This window comes from Panthera tigris, chromosome B2 (genome assembly GCF_018350195.1).
Source record: "Panthera tigris isolate Pti1 chromosome B2, P.tigris_Pti1_mat1.1, whole genome shotgun sequence".
Classification (NCBI taxonomy): Eukaryota; Metazoa; Chordata; class Mammalia; order Carnivora; family Felidae; genus Panthera; species Panthera tigris.
Window position 1 is genome coordinate 25,392,909 of NC_056664.1, and position 16,895 is coordinate 25,409,803.

At 43.0% G+C, this 16,895-nt stretch overlaps 1 protein-coding gene and 1 non-coding gene across 7 annotated transcripts in view; both read right to left on the minus strand.

Annotated features, from left to right (window-relative positions):
* The window catches only part of BPHL (biphenyl hydrolase like), a 38,879-nt gene that overhangs the window by 20,839 nt on the left and 1,145 nt on the right, over nucleotides 1-16,895 (minus strand). For 2 of the 6 annotated variants that reach the window (XM_042985852.1, XM_042985851.1), the window contains exons 2-5: nucleotides 14,012-14,155; nucleotides 9,514-9,617; nucleotides 6,027-6,193; nucleotides 4,565-4,718 (exon numbers count right to left, since the gene is read on the minus strand). In XM_042985852.1, coding sequence (XP_042841786.1) covers nucleotides 4,565-4,718; nucleotides 6,027-6,193; nucleotides 9,514-9,617; nucleotides 14,012-14,016 — 430 coding nt within the window. In that variant the 5' untranslated portion in view covers nucleotides 14,017-14,155. The remainder of the gene's footprint in view (nucleotides 1-4,564; nucleotides 4,719-6,026; nucleotides 6,194-9,513; nucleotides 9,618-14,011; nucleotides 14,156-16,895) is intronic. The other 4 variants (XM_042985854.1, XM_042985853.1, XM_042985855.1 and 1 more) reach the window with 2 other exon arrangements.
* LOC122238888 lies at nucleotides 13,336-13,442 on the minus strand. The gene has a single exon (XR_006218038.1). It is a non-coding gene; the product is annotated as a U6 spliceosomal RNA (small nuclear RNA).

Consider the following 16,895-nt stretch of genomic DNA (forward strand, 5'->3'; position numbering starts at 1 on the left):
ACATCACAGGGCCCAGCAGAGTGGGGATGTGTCTAAGCCACAGAACAAGCAGAGATAGGAGGGCAAGCTGAGAACATGGGGGCAAGAACTTCAAGGCAGAGAAAGCTTCAAGAAGAGGGGTGTGATTGATCTTACATCATGTGTACATTTTCTTTCTTTTTATGTTTACTTATTTATTTAAAATTACAAAAAAAAATTTTTTTTAAGTTTACTTATTTATTTTGAGAGAGAGCATGCATGTGGGAAGGTCAGAGAGAGATGGAGAGAGACAATCCCAAGCAGGCTCCACGTTATCAGCACAGAACCGGACAGCAGGGCTCAACTCATGAACCGTGAGACCATGACCTGAGCAGAAATCTAGAGTCCGACATTTAACCAACTGAGCCACCCAGGCATCCCTTCAAATATCTTTTTTTAAGCTTATTTATTTCAGTTTATTTGTTTTTTTTTTTTTTGTTTGTTTGTTTTTGAGAGAAAGAACAGGGGAGGGGCACAGAGAGGGAAAGAGAGAATTCCAAGCAGGCTCCACACTGTCTGTGCGGAGCCCTACGTGGGGCTTGATCCCACGAATTGGGAGATCATGACCTGAGCCGAAATCAAGAGGCTGAGCCACCCAGGTGCCCCACGTGTGTATTTTCACATGCTGCAGCATGACCAAGGAATACAAAGGGCAATAAAGCATCCGACGGGCTTGGCAGCAACAAGACACTGCTTTCATGGGGTTGATGGGTTGGAAGCCACCTTGACACAAGTTAGGGAGAGAGTGGGGCATGAGGAGGTGGGACTGATGGCTGGGAAACGGAGCCGAGACATAGCAGACAGTAAGTAAAGGGGAGTGTGGGGTTAAGAGGGAGACTTTTTGGTGTGTCTACAAAAGGAAGGGAAGTCAGAGTCACCAAACATGGTGAGTTCACACAGTATTGACTGAGGTGAGCTGTGAAAGGTGGCATTGCCCAGGACACATGGCCATCATGAAAGTGTGTGCAAAGTGTTCTAGCACCAAACCCCAGCCCCAAGGACTCAGGGACCTCCGACAAAGGCAGTGCTGTGGGAGCTGGGAATGGCAGATGAAGATGAGTTTGGTGAGGAAACTGGGCTAGAAGGGGGGCCAGTGCAGGTGAGCACATCAGCAGATGCCAAGGCAGAGAGGCACAAAGGAGGAAGCTTGCTTCAGGAATGGCAGCTATTCAATGTGGGGGACACACAGAAAGGCTGAGGGGAAAGGAGGGGCTGGCTACAAGGACTGGCTAGGGCCAGGCTGCCCGGGCCAGCCCAGGTGCTTGAACATCACTGTGAGGTTACTGACGGGTTTTAAGTAGCAGAATTAAATGACCAGGTTCTTGCCTTAGCAAGGAAACTCATATGGAAGACAAACTGTCCTAGGAGGCCAAGGGTCTGAAGCAGGAAAAGAGTGGGCAGGAAGAGAGGAGGAGGGGTTACCTTTAAATGTCTTAGGAATGTGGTATTATCAGAGTCCACTCACAGCTAAATGAAGAGGGCAGAGAGGAGGGCTTAGTGCTCCAGGGATGACCTGGTAGACCGTGGACCACTGCATGAGACAGAGATTGTGAGCTGGGGTGTGGGAAGAGTCATGAGGCAATGAGTTCAATGTAGACACACTAGTTATGACTAACTTCCAGGCTATCAAGAGGAAGGTGCTCAGCAAGTAGATAGAAATATGGCTCTAGGCCTCAGGGGGAGTCTGGCTGAATAGGAGTCTAGAACATATCACCCCCTAGTCATAGCAGAAGCCCTAAGACATCTGCTCGAGTACCGATCTCTTGGGCTTTGGTGCTGGCTCAGCTGGAGCAGCTCCTCTCTCACTGATTACAACTAGACCCCAGGTAGAATACACCACAAGCAACTACCTGAGGACTGTGCCAAGGTGTAAGAGTAAGAGATTGAACGGAGCCAAAACTTGAATAATGACCCATAAAAGGGATGAGTTTCATTTTCCTTTTCTTCCTTTGAGTCCCAATTTTGAAATATGGGGTACGGGGTGAATCACACAACTGCATGGCAGGCATTAAAAACAGAAACTGAAGAAGACCCTTAGAGGTAGCCAGAGGACAAGGACCAGGTTGCCCTGCATGAGGGAGACTGCTTTTTCTTTCTCTCTTTCTTCTCACCCTAGTCCAAGCTGTGAAAGTACACAGCCAGGGGCCTGCACTCCTAGTACAGTGTCGGGGCAGCTACCTAAAACCCCAAGACAAGTCTGGCTCTTTGACCAAAGGTACCAGAAAAAGGGACCCCTTGTATCTGAAGACTGTAGGTGAAATCCCTATTATTTTGTCCATCTCTTTTTTCTGGCCGCTTTGCCCTAAAGGCGGTTCCAGATGCACAGAACTGTACAACAGAGGAGGGGGTTACTAAAACCTGTCTTTATGAGAGAAATCTGTCTTTCTGGTCATAGGAGCTTTGAAGGGGGTTTCTAAGTCTGCATATGAACCGATGAAGTGATTCACCCCTAGGCTCTGCATGCATGGGGAAGATGCAAAAAAAAAAAAGCATACAGCATAAACTTCAAGAACTAAACTACCATATAAACTGCCGCCTAAGTCCCAGCATAGCCTGAGTGGGGCTTGTGTGGGGCAGACATGAAGAAGCTTTGAGAACTGATCTGATGCTGGAACTACCACCCGCAGAAGGCTAAACAGAATTTGTAGTATGAACCTAACCAGGTTGACTGCATGCCAAGGAAAAACAAACGAGCAAAACAAACAAACAATATTTCTCAGAGTTCTAACAGGATGATACCGAAAAGACAGCCAACAAATGCCGACCCCCAAAATGACCCAGGTATTGGAATTATCACACAAACACCTCAGGGCAGGCGTTATCACATGCATTTCATTCAGTTTAAAATATTTTTGCTCCTCTGAACCCAGTAGGGGTAAAACAAGGACAGGCAAGAGTGTCAATTAGGATGGGTCACTAGATCAGACTCATCACTTAAGAGTTTCATAGTTCTGGGGCACCTGGGTGGCTCAGTTGGTTAAGTGTCCAACTTTGGCTCAGGTCAGGTTCGTGAGTTTTAGAGACCCGCATCAGGCTGTCTGCTGTCAGCACAGAGCCTGCTTTGGATCCTCTGTTCCCCTCTCTCTCTGCTCCTCCCCTGCTGGTGTTCGCACGTTCTCTCTCTCTCTCTCTCTCTCTCTCTCTCTCAAAAATAAGTAAACATTAAAAAAAAAGTTTCATAGTTCATTACCAAACAGTGTAAGGGCTAAGATTCTACAACAGAGCACTGCCATGAAGTAGCTTCCTTAAATCATGTGAATTGCAGAACAGCTGAATAAAAGCAGACTTGTGATATTCCAGGGCTTGTGTCTGCAAATGCTTTCTGTCAAGGGCCAGAGAGTAACTTATTTTAGCTTTGCAAGCTAAGAGGTAAAATCACAGTTACCAGGTAGGTAGGTTAAAGGTGAGAAACCTCTGACCTGCTTGACCCTGACTGCCTGGGGTGGGCCATCTGGGATCCGATGGAAACACACCCAGGATAAAAAGCTACCAGACTGAAGAGGGTCCTGGTGGGTCAGGCAGATGTTGGTGGGGACCATGTCACTTTTGCTTTTTGCCTCAGATACCCCCAGATCCCAGTGTGCCCTTCTCCTGAGAGCTAAGCAGTTTCAGTTTGGTCAGCTTGCTGGAGGCTAGGTTCCTGAGTCGCTGACTGAAATTCCACCACGGAGTGCCTGGTAATAGCCAACAGTCACCAGTGTGTAAGTGGCCACCAGCACAGGCCCTGGGTAGCAACACTGGGAGCGGAGGAGGAAACAGGGATGGAGGGGACACCCCCGATTGATCTCCAGGTCTTAAAGCGCTAGCCTTCTCGATCAGTGCCCAGCCTTACAAAAACAGATGGTGGGCCGGATTTGGCCCACAGGCTGCCAGGTTTGCTGGCCCCCGTTCTTCTGCCTCTAAAAACTTCAAAGATAAGCTTCAAGGACAACCTAATGAAATGTGAATCGCAAAAAATTTCTTTATCAAAATATAAGGTTTCATATTTGAATACAATGTGCATTTTTACACTCACATTATTTTAAATGAGACTTTACATCAACCCCTCCCTCCTTGAAGTTCACTATCAGGTGCAGGAAATGTGAACACTGAGTTTTATAAAACCTTTTCCGGAGTCATGAAAGTGTTACTTTTGGAAATAGAAAGCATTGAAAGACAGACTGGTTAGGGGTGCCTGGGTGGCTCAGTTGGTTAGGTGTCCAACTTCGGCTCAAGTCATGATCTCACAGTTTGTGAGTTCGAGCCCCACGACAGCCTTTGTGCTGACAGCTCAGAGCCTGGAGCCTGCTTTGGATTCTGTGTCTCCCTCTCTCTCTGCCCTCCCCTGCTCACACTCTGTCTCTCAAAAATAAACAACCTTAAAAAAAAATTCAAAACACAGACTGGTTAAACCATATTACTTCCAAGAATTTGTTACTCTTCCTACTGCAGAGCTGAGAAGTGGAAGCAGATGACATAGGCCTTGTTAGTACACGTCATAGTAAGACATGAGAGGGGGAGGGCAAAGATGTTACTTGTCACGACATCGCCTGCTTGTGAAACCTACCCTGATAAATGGTTTCATCTTCCTCAGTCACATAGGCATTGGCTCCCCAGATCACCATCTTATTGATGTAAGATGGATATCTTGCAGCTGCTATGAGTGCTGTAATACCACCATCGCTCCACCCCAACAAGGACACCTTCTTAAACTTCAATGTCTGTGATAAATACAGAGAAATGCACAGCACAGGTGATTGCTCCTCTCTGCTAGAAGCATCTGATCATTAACAATCATCCAAATGAGTACAGTGTGGGGTTTGGAGCATCACTTGATAATTAAAGAAAAGTCCTAGAGGCCAGCATTTGATGACAGAAATGTTTTTTTCTCATTTAGTTCTGGTGTAAATGTAAGTATCATAAAAATCGAAGTACACAGTATTGTTTTGAATTATGAGAGAATGACATCTTCTGTTTGGATAAAATCTCTGGAAACAGTGGAGATCAGCTGTCCTTAGAAATGACAAATCACATGTGCATGCACACCCACACCTGAGCAAAGATTTTGAGACTAGTAATGTAGATTAGACAGGGGAACTTGATATTTACTGGATGAAATGAAGTCACTGCATCTGATAAAACCACTGAGGGCAACTGCGGGAAGAAGTGTCTGGAGACAGGCTGGAGGAGAATGGTGTCACAGGAGGTTATGCTAGTCCTTATATCAACCAGGCTCTGAAAATGTGTTTGACAAGGAAACTGAACAAAGATTACATCTGACAGATGTTGCCTAGGAGTAAAACTAGAATGACTTGGAAAATTAAAGATTTAACAAATATCAGTCCAAGATACTGATGGGACTATAAATTGCTAGAAGTCGCATGGATAATAATTTGGCACTATCTTGTCCAACGAACATTTGCATCTTCTATAACCCGGCATCATCCCCTAGATATGTATGGAACTTTTGCACATGTGTACCAGGAGACAGGTGTAGGGTGTCCACACCAACGGTGTTTATAAAGGAACTAAAACGTCCATGGACAAAACAATGTTCACTGCCCTGCTGCTCATAACCACACACAAAAAAAAGGAACTTAAAAATTAAGTTATTTATCTACCATTAGAGATATATGAAATAAGACAGTACATCCCTACAATGGACTACTATATGACTATTATAATATTTATGTAAGTTTATATTTATTAACTGAAAGTATTTCCTCGACAAACTGTTCTAAGAGTAAGTTGGAAAAACATTAGATATAGTATGATGCCATCAATACAATCCTGTGTATTTATATGTGTCAGAAGATTGGCTGGAAAGGGAGTCTCAAAGTCATAACAATGATATCTCTAGTTGGATTGTGGGATATTTCTACTTCCTCATTCACACCTATTTGATTGAACTTGAATTTTCTATAAGAATCACATGGTATCACCCTTGTAGAAATAAAAAACAAAAACAAAATAGATGAAGACAGGCCCAGTCATCCTCCCTCCTCTGGGCTCTTCCCTGAGAGACCCACCTTCATCAAATCAACTGCATCTTTTGCATCCCTTTCAAAAAAGTCCAATGGGAAATCTCGATCTGGGGGTCTGGAATGTCCATATCCTCGAGGATCCCAGGCAACCACCGTGAAGAGCTTTTTATTGAGGTTCTTAATCTGAGGTCCAAAATCAGTCTCTCCACTTCCTAAAAACAGCCACTTGGTTACCCTCAGGTGAAGGATTTCATTATTTCAAACACATTACAGTAAAAGCAGAAACAACTACAATCTTAAAACAAAGTAACTAGTTTCTACTCAAAGTTAGACAGTGGGATGCAGTCAGCAAAATAGTCTTGTGATGATGAAATCCATTTACTGGAAGGCTGACTTCCTTTCCTGGTAGAGTTCAGACCTGCCTTTTGTCTCCTCCCAGTGGCTACTTTGAGGACAGAGGCTCCAATACACTTGGCCCTGTATTATTTCAGTATTTTTGATACTTTTTCAATTAATCTTCCTTAAAAAAAAAAAAAAAAAAAGGAATTCATGAAATTGCATAGAAATTGACTTATTGGTATGATATGTTTCTGGGTTATTTTTTCTTTCCTTTTAAAAAACTGGCTGTTATAGGGGCACCTGAGTGGCTCAGGCAGTTAAGCATCCAACTTCGGCTCAGGTCATGATCTCACGATATGTGGGTTCGAGCCCTGTATCAGGTTCTGTGATGACAGCTCAGAGCTTGCTTCAGATTCTGCGTCTTCCTCGCTCTCTGCCCCTCCCCCACTTGTGTGCGCGCACGCTCACTCTCTCTCTCTCTCAAAAAAATAAACATTAAAAAAAATGACTTATAAATGAGAGAGATCCCAATATTATCTGTCAACAAATGTATGAGATTTGGTACAAGTTATTCAAAGGACAATTCTAAATTTCCAGGTGTTTTTTACTAAGCAAATGTGAACAGCCCTGAAGATTTTATTTTCTGGTTATAAATAAATACCAGAAAACTCAACGAAGACACTGAAATCAGGGGGAGGGCAGGATGTGGAGGGAGGAAATCAAATTAATTATTTCATTAAAACACCAGCAAACGCGGGGCGCCTCGGTGGCTCAGTGGGTTAAGCGGCCGACTTCGGCTCAGGTCATGATCTCGCGGTCCGTGAGTTCGAGCCCCGCGTTGGGCTCTGTGCTGACCGCTCGGAGCCTGGAGCCTGCTTCGGATTCTGTGTCTCCCTCTCTCTGACCCTCCCCTGTTCATGCTCTGTCTCTCCCTGTCTCAAAAATAAAAAATAAATTAATTAAAAAAAGTTAAAAAAAAATTTAAAAACCAAACAAACAAACAAAAACCAAAAAAACAGCAGCAAACGTTAACCAGCAGAACTATGTTCTTGAGCCTGTGGTGGACCTGACTAGCAATTCCCAGCCCACCTGCGAGGTCACGGCCACTGTGTGCACACACCTACTGCATGTGGCCCAGAAGGCCAGACTCTCAAGGAGCCCAGTCTAGGGACGAGTCAGCATTTCATTTTTATTTTTATTTTTATTTATTTATTTATTTATTTATTTATTTAAATTTTTTTTTAATGTTTATTTATTTTTGAGACAGAAAGAGACAGAGCATGAATGGGGGAGGGTCAGAGAGCGAGGGAGACACAGAATCCGAAGCAGGCTCCAGGCTCTGAGCCATCAGCACAGAGCCCCGTTGGGCTCGAACTCACCGGCCGTGAGATCATGACCTGAGCCGAAGTCGGACGCTTAACCGACTGAGCCACCCAGGCGCCCCAGCATTTCATTTTTAAAGTCTGCTTACTTTCTAAGAACTTGTAGCTCAGGCCACACATGGATACTGAACATCTTGCTTGATAAACAAGCTACTATTAGAAAATGTCTTTCAAGATGTTACAGGATTCTGTTACAGGATAATGTTAATTATTATAGGACTACCATTCTTCCTGGAAAGATCTATCTTTCTCACCATCAGGTAAATAAATCATTCAGGAAACCTAAGGCAAAAATATAAATGGATTTCAAGCGCATGTCTACTATTCTGACACACAAAGCATCTCTTGTGGTCCCTGGACTGAAGAGACTTCCACATGGGAACCACCCTGAAGGAGGTGCAGGAGGTGAGAAGGTGGGAAAAGGGAACAGTTTATCTCAAGACCAATTTCAGAAATGATGAGACGCTTCTTTTCTGGCACACAGGTATACATCTGAATACCAAATACTAAATACTAAAGAATACTAAAACCTTTAAAAAGTTATTTTAAGGAATAGTTACCAGTATATGATACCTGAGAAGGAAACACAATACTGGTTGCCTGTGGGGAAGGGTACTGGGTGCTAGGTGACAGAGGACTGGAAGAGAGAATCTCACTGTTTTTAATTTGGGGATCAGGTTAACGTTTTACATAAAGAAATTAAGTTATGAAAAGTGTTTTATACCTGGATCACGATCACAATACTGAAATAATGGAAATTTAAGTCGGTAACTTGTTCACTACTTTATAGATACCTTTAGACCTACACCAGTCAATAGAGTAAATCTCCTCCTTTGTTACAAAAGTTTAGGAGGAAAAAAAAATACTAAATACTATCTAGACAAAGATGCTTCAATAGCTACAATAGTACCACAATCAGCTAAGGCTCAGTCAAGTGGAACCATCAAGTAATTGAAAATTTTAGCATTTTATTTTAGAAGAAAAAAGTCATAAGGAAATAGTATATATTGGGATTATTTAAGTCAAAACAATATTAAAGCCCTTAAAACCAAATCTGAGATGTCCTGGGATTGCTGGAAATTATCCCCCTAAACTGTCTACATGTAAATTACTTATCTGGAAAATGAGACAGATTCAGTTGGCTTCACCATGCTCCATTCATGCCAATTAAATTTTGATTTACAAAAAGGCTTTAAACTAAGCTTGTTCTTAGCTCTTATTTTAATTGAGCACATAATCAACTGCAACAGGGCAATCCATGTTTTAGCACTGGAAGTCTTGTATCCTGGAACCCCTCAATTCCAGGCACACTGGGATGGTTGGTCACTAGCTCATCTTCTACCTTCATCTATCCCTTCTTCCCACACCCCTTTCCTCAACTCCTATCATCTTCCCAAATTGTAGGCAACTACACAGTATGTCTGTAGGAGAAAAAAACCCAGGTATTTAAAGGAATAAAGACTACATAGAGTAGAAGGTTGCCTTTCTTTTCTGAGTCACTTAAATTTGTAGCAAATATTAAAGCATTTAAGGGGTGCCTGGGGTGCTCATCAGTTGAGCGTTTGGCTTTGGTTCGGGTCATGATCTCATGATTCATGGGTTCAAACCCCGTGTCGGGCTCTGTGCCAACAGCTCAGAGCCTGGAGCCTGCTTCAGATTCTGCGTCTCCCTCCCTCTCTCACAAATAAATAAATAAAACGCCTAAAGCATTTCAGCAAAGCACTAAAGTTAATAATCAACATTTGGCATCTACTATTGTGAATGCATCCTAGACTACACAGCATGCAAATTCCATGAAAAAACTTCCAGACCCAACATTCCAGGAAGCAGCAGGACCGCATGCTCTCCCTCTCCAGTCCGCTGATAATGCAAGTGGACACCATTCACGGCCACTTTGGCAGAGGTTACTGAGGTGCTGGAAGAGAAAAATCCCATCCCCAAAGAAAAATTACTTAGCACAAATGTTAATATGACAAAATTGTCCTTTTACATACCCGCGTCAGCTCCAGGACCCTCCTCAGGCTTCTTGGATTACTCTGATGTGTGCTTAAGTTTTTCCAACCTGAAAAGGGACCTTTCTAGACTGCAGATCTGAACTGTGCCTTCATATGTGAATATCCTACAACACCAGCCCAGGACTTACCCTACAAAAGTACTGACATGTTGCTGCAACCAGTGGCCACACAGGTCCCATGGGCACATGCCTGGTGAGCTGGAAGCCAGGGGGCCAGTGTGCAGGCTGACACAGGAGCTCCACACAATGGAACATTAGGGTCAGCAACAACAGGGCAGACCTTAGAACAGATCTAAAGGGATTACCTGAACTTCAGCTGCATCGACAGAGTTCCTAAAGGTGAGATGGTCTCAGGGGTCTCCAGGCAGTCCTTTAGGAGTATGGCCTCTCATGTTCTCTAGCCAGCCACAGAAGCATTCTTAGCAGGAATGCCTATCTGCACTGCTATGGCCGGACCGGTTTTTAACATGTTGAAATATTTGTGTTGTTAAATAGCCAGGTCCATAAGCTTCCATCCCAAGAGCCCTCCCCTGTACCGTGGACCCTCCTTGGCCCAAAACCTCCGACACAGGATCTAACTGGACATGTTGGCACAGGAGTGCACCTTGGGCCAGAATCAAGGCCAGGGTCTGTTCTGACTCACATGTGTACCTTACCAAGGGTCCTTCTCTGAAGAAACTGTCCTCTCCTGCTCTTCCAGAAGCTCTAGAACGACTATGCAGGGATATATAGCAATGGAACACATACATGGCTCCTGCATCAGGCCCTAACAGCCTCCCCACCAATTTCCCAAACAGCTGAGTGACACATGGAAGGGACATTTTGGTATGCCAAGACAGATGCGAGAAGGAGGTGCTCCTCTTCTCCACACAGAATATTAAGGAATTTAAATTAACCGCTGCCTCTCTTTTTCTTTTACATACTCTTTACTCCTATTTCTGCAGTTAGTTAAAATGCTTATTGAAATGAAGCACTTTTTACAAAATGAGGTGCTCTTTCCTCTTTGGGTTTCATGTCATCGCCCATTTAAAATGAGCATGCAGAAACGGATGTGCTGAATGCAGGTACACCAAGTCTTAACACAACTTCTGCAAATAGGACAGAATTGGGTGGTAATAAAGCCGGGACATAACCATAAGCTCATTACCTATAGGAAAATTATGAGGAGCAGTAACAAAGCCACTGAACAAGCGTGTTGTCATACTGACACTGCCATGTTACTTATCAATGTCCTATTCTTCTGAGTCATTCATTTGTACTGTTCAGATGGCTCTAGGATCCAGATAAAAGCAAATAACACTCTAGTAAGAATGATTCATTTACACAAACATTTATTGACACATCTGTTTTGCCCACAATCTAGTAGGAGAGAAGATAAAAGACACAAGAGATTTGCTCTGCAATCTGTCAGGGAGGCGTAGGTTATGACTGAGACAAGAAGCATGAGGAGCCCGGTTGGAACAAGTTATTAGTGTTTCCTATATTCACCACACAGGAATGATGCAGCTCCCTAACTAGAGGTGACTAGCATTTGCATGGCTCATGTTAGTGATAACATGTACCTTTATTACACCTCATGCCCTAAAGATCTTTGAGGGTCTCCCTTCCTTGGTGGTATTCAAGAATGCTTGTAAGAATCATCTTGTGCTGTGAGGAGGTTATGCACAGTATCTTTCTCAATGTCCCAAGTTTTCATGGCTGGGTGTGCTCTCACTAGGTGCATCTGTTCAGGGGCCCCCACAAGGGCACTGCCTTCCAGGGGCTTCCTTTCCTTCAGCTTTCATGATCATTCTGAAGTCTCTTCTGCAAAAAACCTCTAAATTCCCTTTGCATTTTGCTATACCTGTGTTTGGATTCCCTGTTCCAAACTTTTCCTCTCAATTAACCCCATCCCATCTTTTGGTTGCCTAAGATGAATGTAAAAACCATGTAGTCTAGATTTGGCATAATGGAACTCAATGTCAGGGAAGGGTTTACTAAGGCAGAAGATGGTTTTAGAAGGGAGACAGGGGCATCTGGGTGGCTCAGTTGGTTGAGTGTCTGACTTCGGCTCAGGTCACGATCTCGCTGTTCATGGGTTCAAGCCCCGCGTTGGGCTCTGTGCTGACAGCTCAGAGCCTGCAGCCTGTTTCAGATTCTGTCTCTCCTCTCTCTCTGCCTCTCCCCTGCTCATGCTCTGTCTCTCTCTCAAAAATAAACAAACATTAAAAAAAAATTAAAAAAAAAAAAGAAGGGAGACAGAGACCATTATCAGGGTTGAATAGAGGTATCTGAAGAGGAGTGAAAAAGTAGCATTTCAATTAACTTCCAAGAGGAGTAAAATTTTGAAAAAAAGAATGTGGTGGGGAGGGTGCTCCTAGAAGAAGAAATAGCATGATCAAAGGCCCGGAAGCAAGGGACATATGTCGGGGGAAAGGCAGTGTTCAGTCTGGCAGGGGTACGGGGGCAAAGAGTGAGCAAAGGTTGGGGCCAAATGCCAAGGGGGCTTGAAGCTAGGCTGAGGGGAAAGAAAATGCCCCTAGTGCCTTGTCATCAACATCCTGTATGTCACCACACCAGAGGTACATGCCACTATCACATCAGCCCACCCACTGGGGTTAATGGAGGCTGCCAAAAACCTTTTATCAATCTCCAGGTGGAGGAAACAGGGCAGAGAACTGTTTATGAATGAAAGCAAATCAAAGCAAATCAATTACAAATACAAGAAAAAGCATTTTATTAAAAAACAGAATTATTGAATGATTTATTTTCACATAAATATAAGACCAATGAAATGAGTAAAGCATTTTTTCTCCAGCTTATCAAGGGGCTCTTGGACAGTAATTCAGGCCTCACGTTATGTGTGTTAAAAGAAAAATCAGGCTGCAGAGACCAAGCCTTTGATGGCCCTGAAATGTGCTTATTACTTGAACCACAATCAAACTCTCACATAGGAAAAAGGATACAAAACTTCAGAAAATTTATAAAGACCAAAAATGAATCTTTCAGGTGTCAATCCATCTTTACCACCACTTTCTCCCTAATAATCACGTTGCTTCTCTAACCCAGGTGTTCTTAAGCAGGTGTGCTCACTGGAATCACCTGTGGAGAGTTAAAACCATTAACTGTCTAGTGGGTGTCTTGGGTGGCTCAGTCGGCTGAACCTCTGACTTAGGCTCAGGTCATGGTCTCACAGTTCAGGAATTCAAGCCGCACATCAGGCTCGCTGCTGTCAATGCAGAGCCCACTCTGGATCCTCTCTGCCCCTCGCCTGCTTGCACTCTCTCAAAAAAATAAATAAAACATTTAAAATATATATATATATAAACTGCCTAGGACAATCCTGGGAGAGACTATCACTCAATGACTGGGGCAGAACCCTGACAGGTGCTTCCTTTTTCTATTATTTTTTTATTATTTTTTTTAATGTTTATTTATTTTTGAGACAGAGAGAGACAGAGCATGAACGGGGGAAGGTCAGAGAGAGAGGGAGACACAGAATCCAAAGCAGGCTCCAGGCTCTGAGCTGTCAGCACAGAGCCCGACGCGGGGCTCGAACTCACGGACCGTGAGATCATGACCTGAGCCGACATCGGACGCTTAACCGACTGAGCCACCCAGGCGCCCCTCTATTATTTTTTTAAATATGAGAGGTTTCACAAATTTGCGTGTCATCATTGCACAGGGGCCATGCTAATCTTCTGTGTATCAATCCAATTTTAGTATGTGTGCTGCTGCAGTGAGCACACTGACATGTGCTGTCAATAACACCAAAACTCTACTGTACTATTTATTCATTCATTCATGTACTTCCTAAACTCCTATTGCTCTGGGCCCTCCATGTAGTTTAGAGGCTGGCAGGAAAGACAGATAATTAAATCTGCAACTAGCAGGTACTATGCAGTTTGCCTAGTATTATGACAGAGAAGTTGGGGGATACAGGAGATTCTGAGGGTGCAGACATCAGACACTAAGTTCCCCACACCTTAACCAACATCTACACAGCTGCTAATCAGCCCCTTTTTATGAGAATATTTCCAACTTCCCACTACATCAGTGAGGGTCAAACTTAGATTTGCATCATCTGGCAAATTTAAATCTCCAGATGCCCAGACTGTACTAAATCAAAATCTCTGTGGTGGGATACAAGCATCTGTGTTTTTTTTTAATTTCCCAAGAGATTCCAATAAGCAACCAAGGTTGAGAACAACTATACTGAGTTAATTTCTTGTAGAAGGAAAAAAAAAAATCCTATCTCCCTATTGAAAACAGCCTATATAGGAAGGCACGCTCACCTAGAACAGCCTATATCTTACCTCATATTTGTCCTTGACTTTCTTTTTCTGGGTGGCTGGATAGGCAATTTTGTGAAAGGGTTAGAAGGAGGTCAGGAGCAATACAACACAATATCTTCTGGACTGAGGGGGCTTGAGCTGCTCCCTTCAAAGAAGGAAAGTTTACTGTGGTGGAAAGCAAGAATTTAACAGCTTGCGGAAAATAAACTAAAACTCACATTTAGTTTCATTATTAAGCTAAATAATGAACTCTACTAAGAGCTTACATTATATTTACCCTAATTTTACCTTTGAGGAACCTGAAGATTGGAGTGTTTAGGCAACTTGCCCCAGTCACATTACTAGTTATTTATACCTGAGTGTATGACATCAGAGCCTTTGGCATTTTGCCCTTTGCTTAGAAACAAAAATGGGGTAGGGAGACATGGGTGGCTCAATCGGCTAAACATCTGACTTCAGCTCAAGTCATGATCTCACAGTTTGTGAGTCTGAGCCCCACATCAGGCTCTGTGCTGACAGCTTGGAGCCTGGAGCTTACTTCGGATTCTGTGTCTCCCTCTCTCTCTGCCCCCGCCTTCCGTCTCTCAAAAAAATAAATAAATGTTATAAAAATTAAAAAAAAAAAAAAAGAAAAATGGGGTCAATTAATAAAACACATCCTCACTTTGAAAGTCCTACAAGTTCTCTGTATCTCTTATGTTCGGCTATTTCTGTTGTATATTTTTTCCAAAGTAACTATTAACTCTAATAATTAGCTACCCCCTAGGGCTTGGAATTAAATGAATTTTGAGGACTTATTTTGCATCTTTTACACACTGCATTATTAGATATTCTTATCTGTATCATTATTAATTGTAGCAACTAATTAGTGAATTATTATTATATCCCAGGACTTTTACATTTATTGTCTCAAATCCTCAGAAGTGCAAGGCACTTGGCTCAGAGAGGTTAAGTAACTTGCTTACATTTGTGCAGCTAGGAAGTAGCAATGCAGCCTTGTAAACACCAGAGGCCTTGTTTTTTCTGTAACCTGGAAGCTGAACAAAGTCCCCAACAGGGCTCTAGCCCTGGGGCCACTCACCCGGACTGCCAGACAGAAGGAACAAGGCAGTGCCAGGGAAAGGAGGGTCTTTGATTCTCAGGCAGATCATCCCAAGGTTGAACTCAGAAAACAGTTTTCTTCCGACAGGTTATTAGGTTCTATAAATTACTAATACTGTAACTGTACGTAACATACAACTGCAGGTAGAAAAGCCTTCTTACCCAGTCCTGGAACAAACCACTTTACAGACTACAAAATAAAAAAGAGAGTTCCAAACAACAGACTTACAAAAACAAGCTTTTGGAACACAACTCAAGTGTAGGTTGGGCACCGGCTGTTCTGAGGCAAAGGTTTTAAAAGCAGAGCTTTCACCTGCTTACATTGGGCTGCAGCCTCATTTCAGGATTAACGAATACCACTGCTGGTTTTCTCTGATTACATGTAATATCAACTTGCAAGTGCATTTATGAAACGGCAGTTTGAAATCCAGAGAAACCGGTTTTTCAGAGATGTTTTAGGAAGAACGATTAACATTAAATGGATGGGGCCTTCCTGCAACCATGAAATAACCTATCTTAACTTGGGTACTGGCACATAGTAACCTTATTTCAATCTCTTTCTGCAAATTGGAAACTGGATAAATTTCCATTTTTCCATGTAGATTTATACAGCTGTGAACATTGACATATTTTTCCATCTGTATTAAAATAGTCCCAAAAGTCTTCTAAAAGTTCTAAAATATTTAAAAAGAATTTAAATAAATCAAATATGAAATTCAAGAACTAGTTAATCACAACATAAAAATTTAAAGCTGGTCAGATTTTTCCCTTCTCCTTCCAAATCAAACTTTCAAATGAGAAGTTTCCACATTAGATCAACTCAAATTCTAAATTTTTTTTTAACGTTTATTCATTTTTGAGAGACAGGGTGCAAGCAGGGGTGGGGCAGAGACAGATGGAGACACAGAATCCAAAGCAGGCTCCAGGCTCTGAGCTGTCAGCACAGAGCCCAATGTGGGGCTCGAACTCACAAACTGTGAGATCATAACCTGAGCCTAAGTCAGTTGCTTAACCGTCTGAACCACCCAGGCGCCCCAGATCAACTCAAATTCTGAATGCCAGGTACCCATCTAGCATTTGACTTTTCCTATAAATGGAACTGATCCATCAGCAGTTAATTGCATACATATCCTGTGTACATTTGTGTACAGGTAGAGAGAATAAAGTAAAGCAAGTTTCATGCTGCTCTAACTACATTTTCTTCTTAGTATCTCTTGGGGCCAAGGGCACCCATTTTTAAGACAGTAGGTCAGACACTTAAAAAAGGGGGAGGGCGCCTGGATAGCTCAGTTCGTTAAGCCTGGGGCTCTTGGTTTTGGCTCAGGTCATGATCTCATGGTTGTGGGGTCCAGCCCCAAGTGGGGCTCTGCACTGAGCGTGGAGCCTGCTTGGGATTCCCTCTCTCCCTTAAAATAAATAAATAAAATAAATAAACATTTTAAAAAAAGACGGTAGGTCAGAGATTAATCTAGCTGTTTTTGTTGTTTTATCTCGAAATATGCATGAGGGATAGGGAGGGTCAGAAAAGAAAAAGGCAGATTCTTGGCTTTCTCCACCTACACCATAAGCTCTGAGAGTCAGGCCAAGGATTGTGAATTTTCCCAGGTTCCCAAGGTGGTTTTTTTGCACATTACAGTTCAAAATAAGGGGGAAAAAAGAAAAAGAAAAAAGAAGGAGAACAAGAAGGTGATAACGATGACTCAGGGGCTTGGGCCTGACTACAACAGCTCATAGCTTAAGGAGATTCTCAGGCTGGTTTTTGATATAAGAAGCAGGAGACACTGGAGCCCTGAGGGTGTGAAGA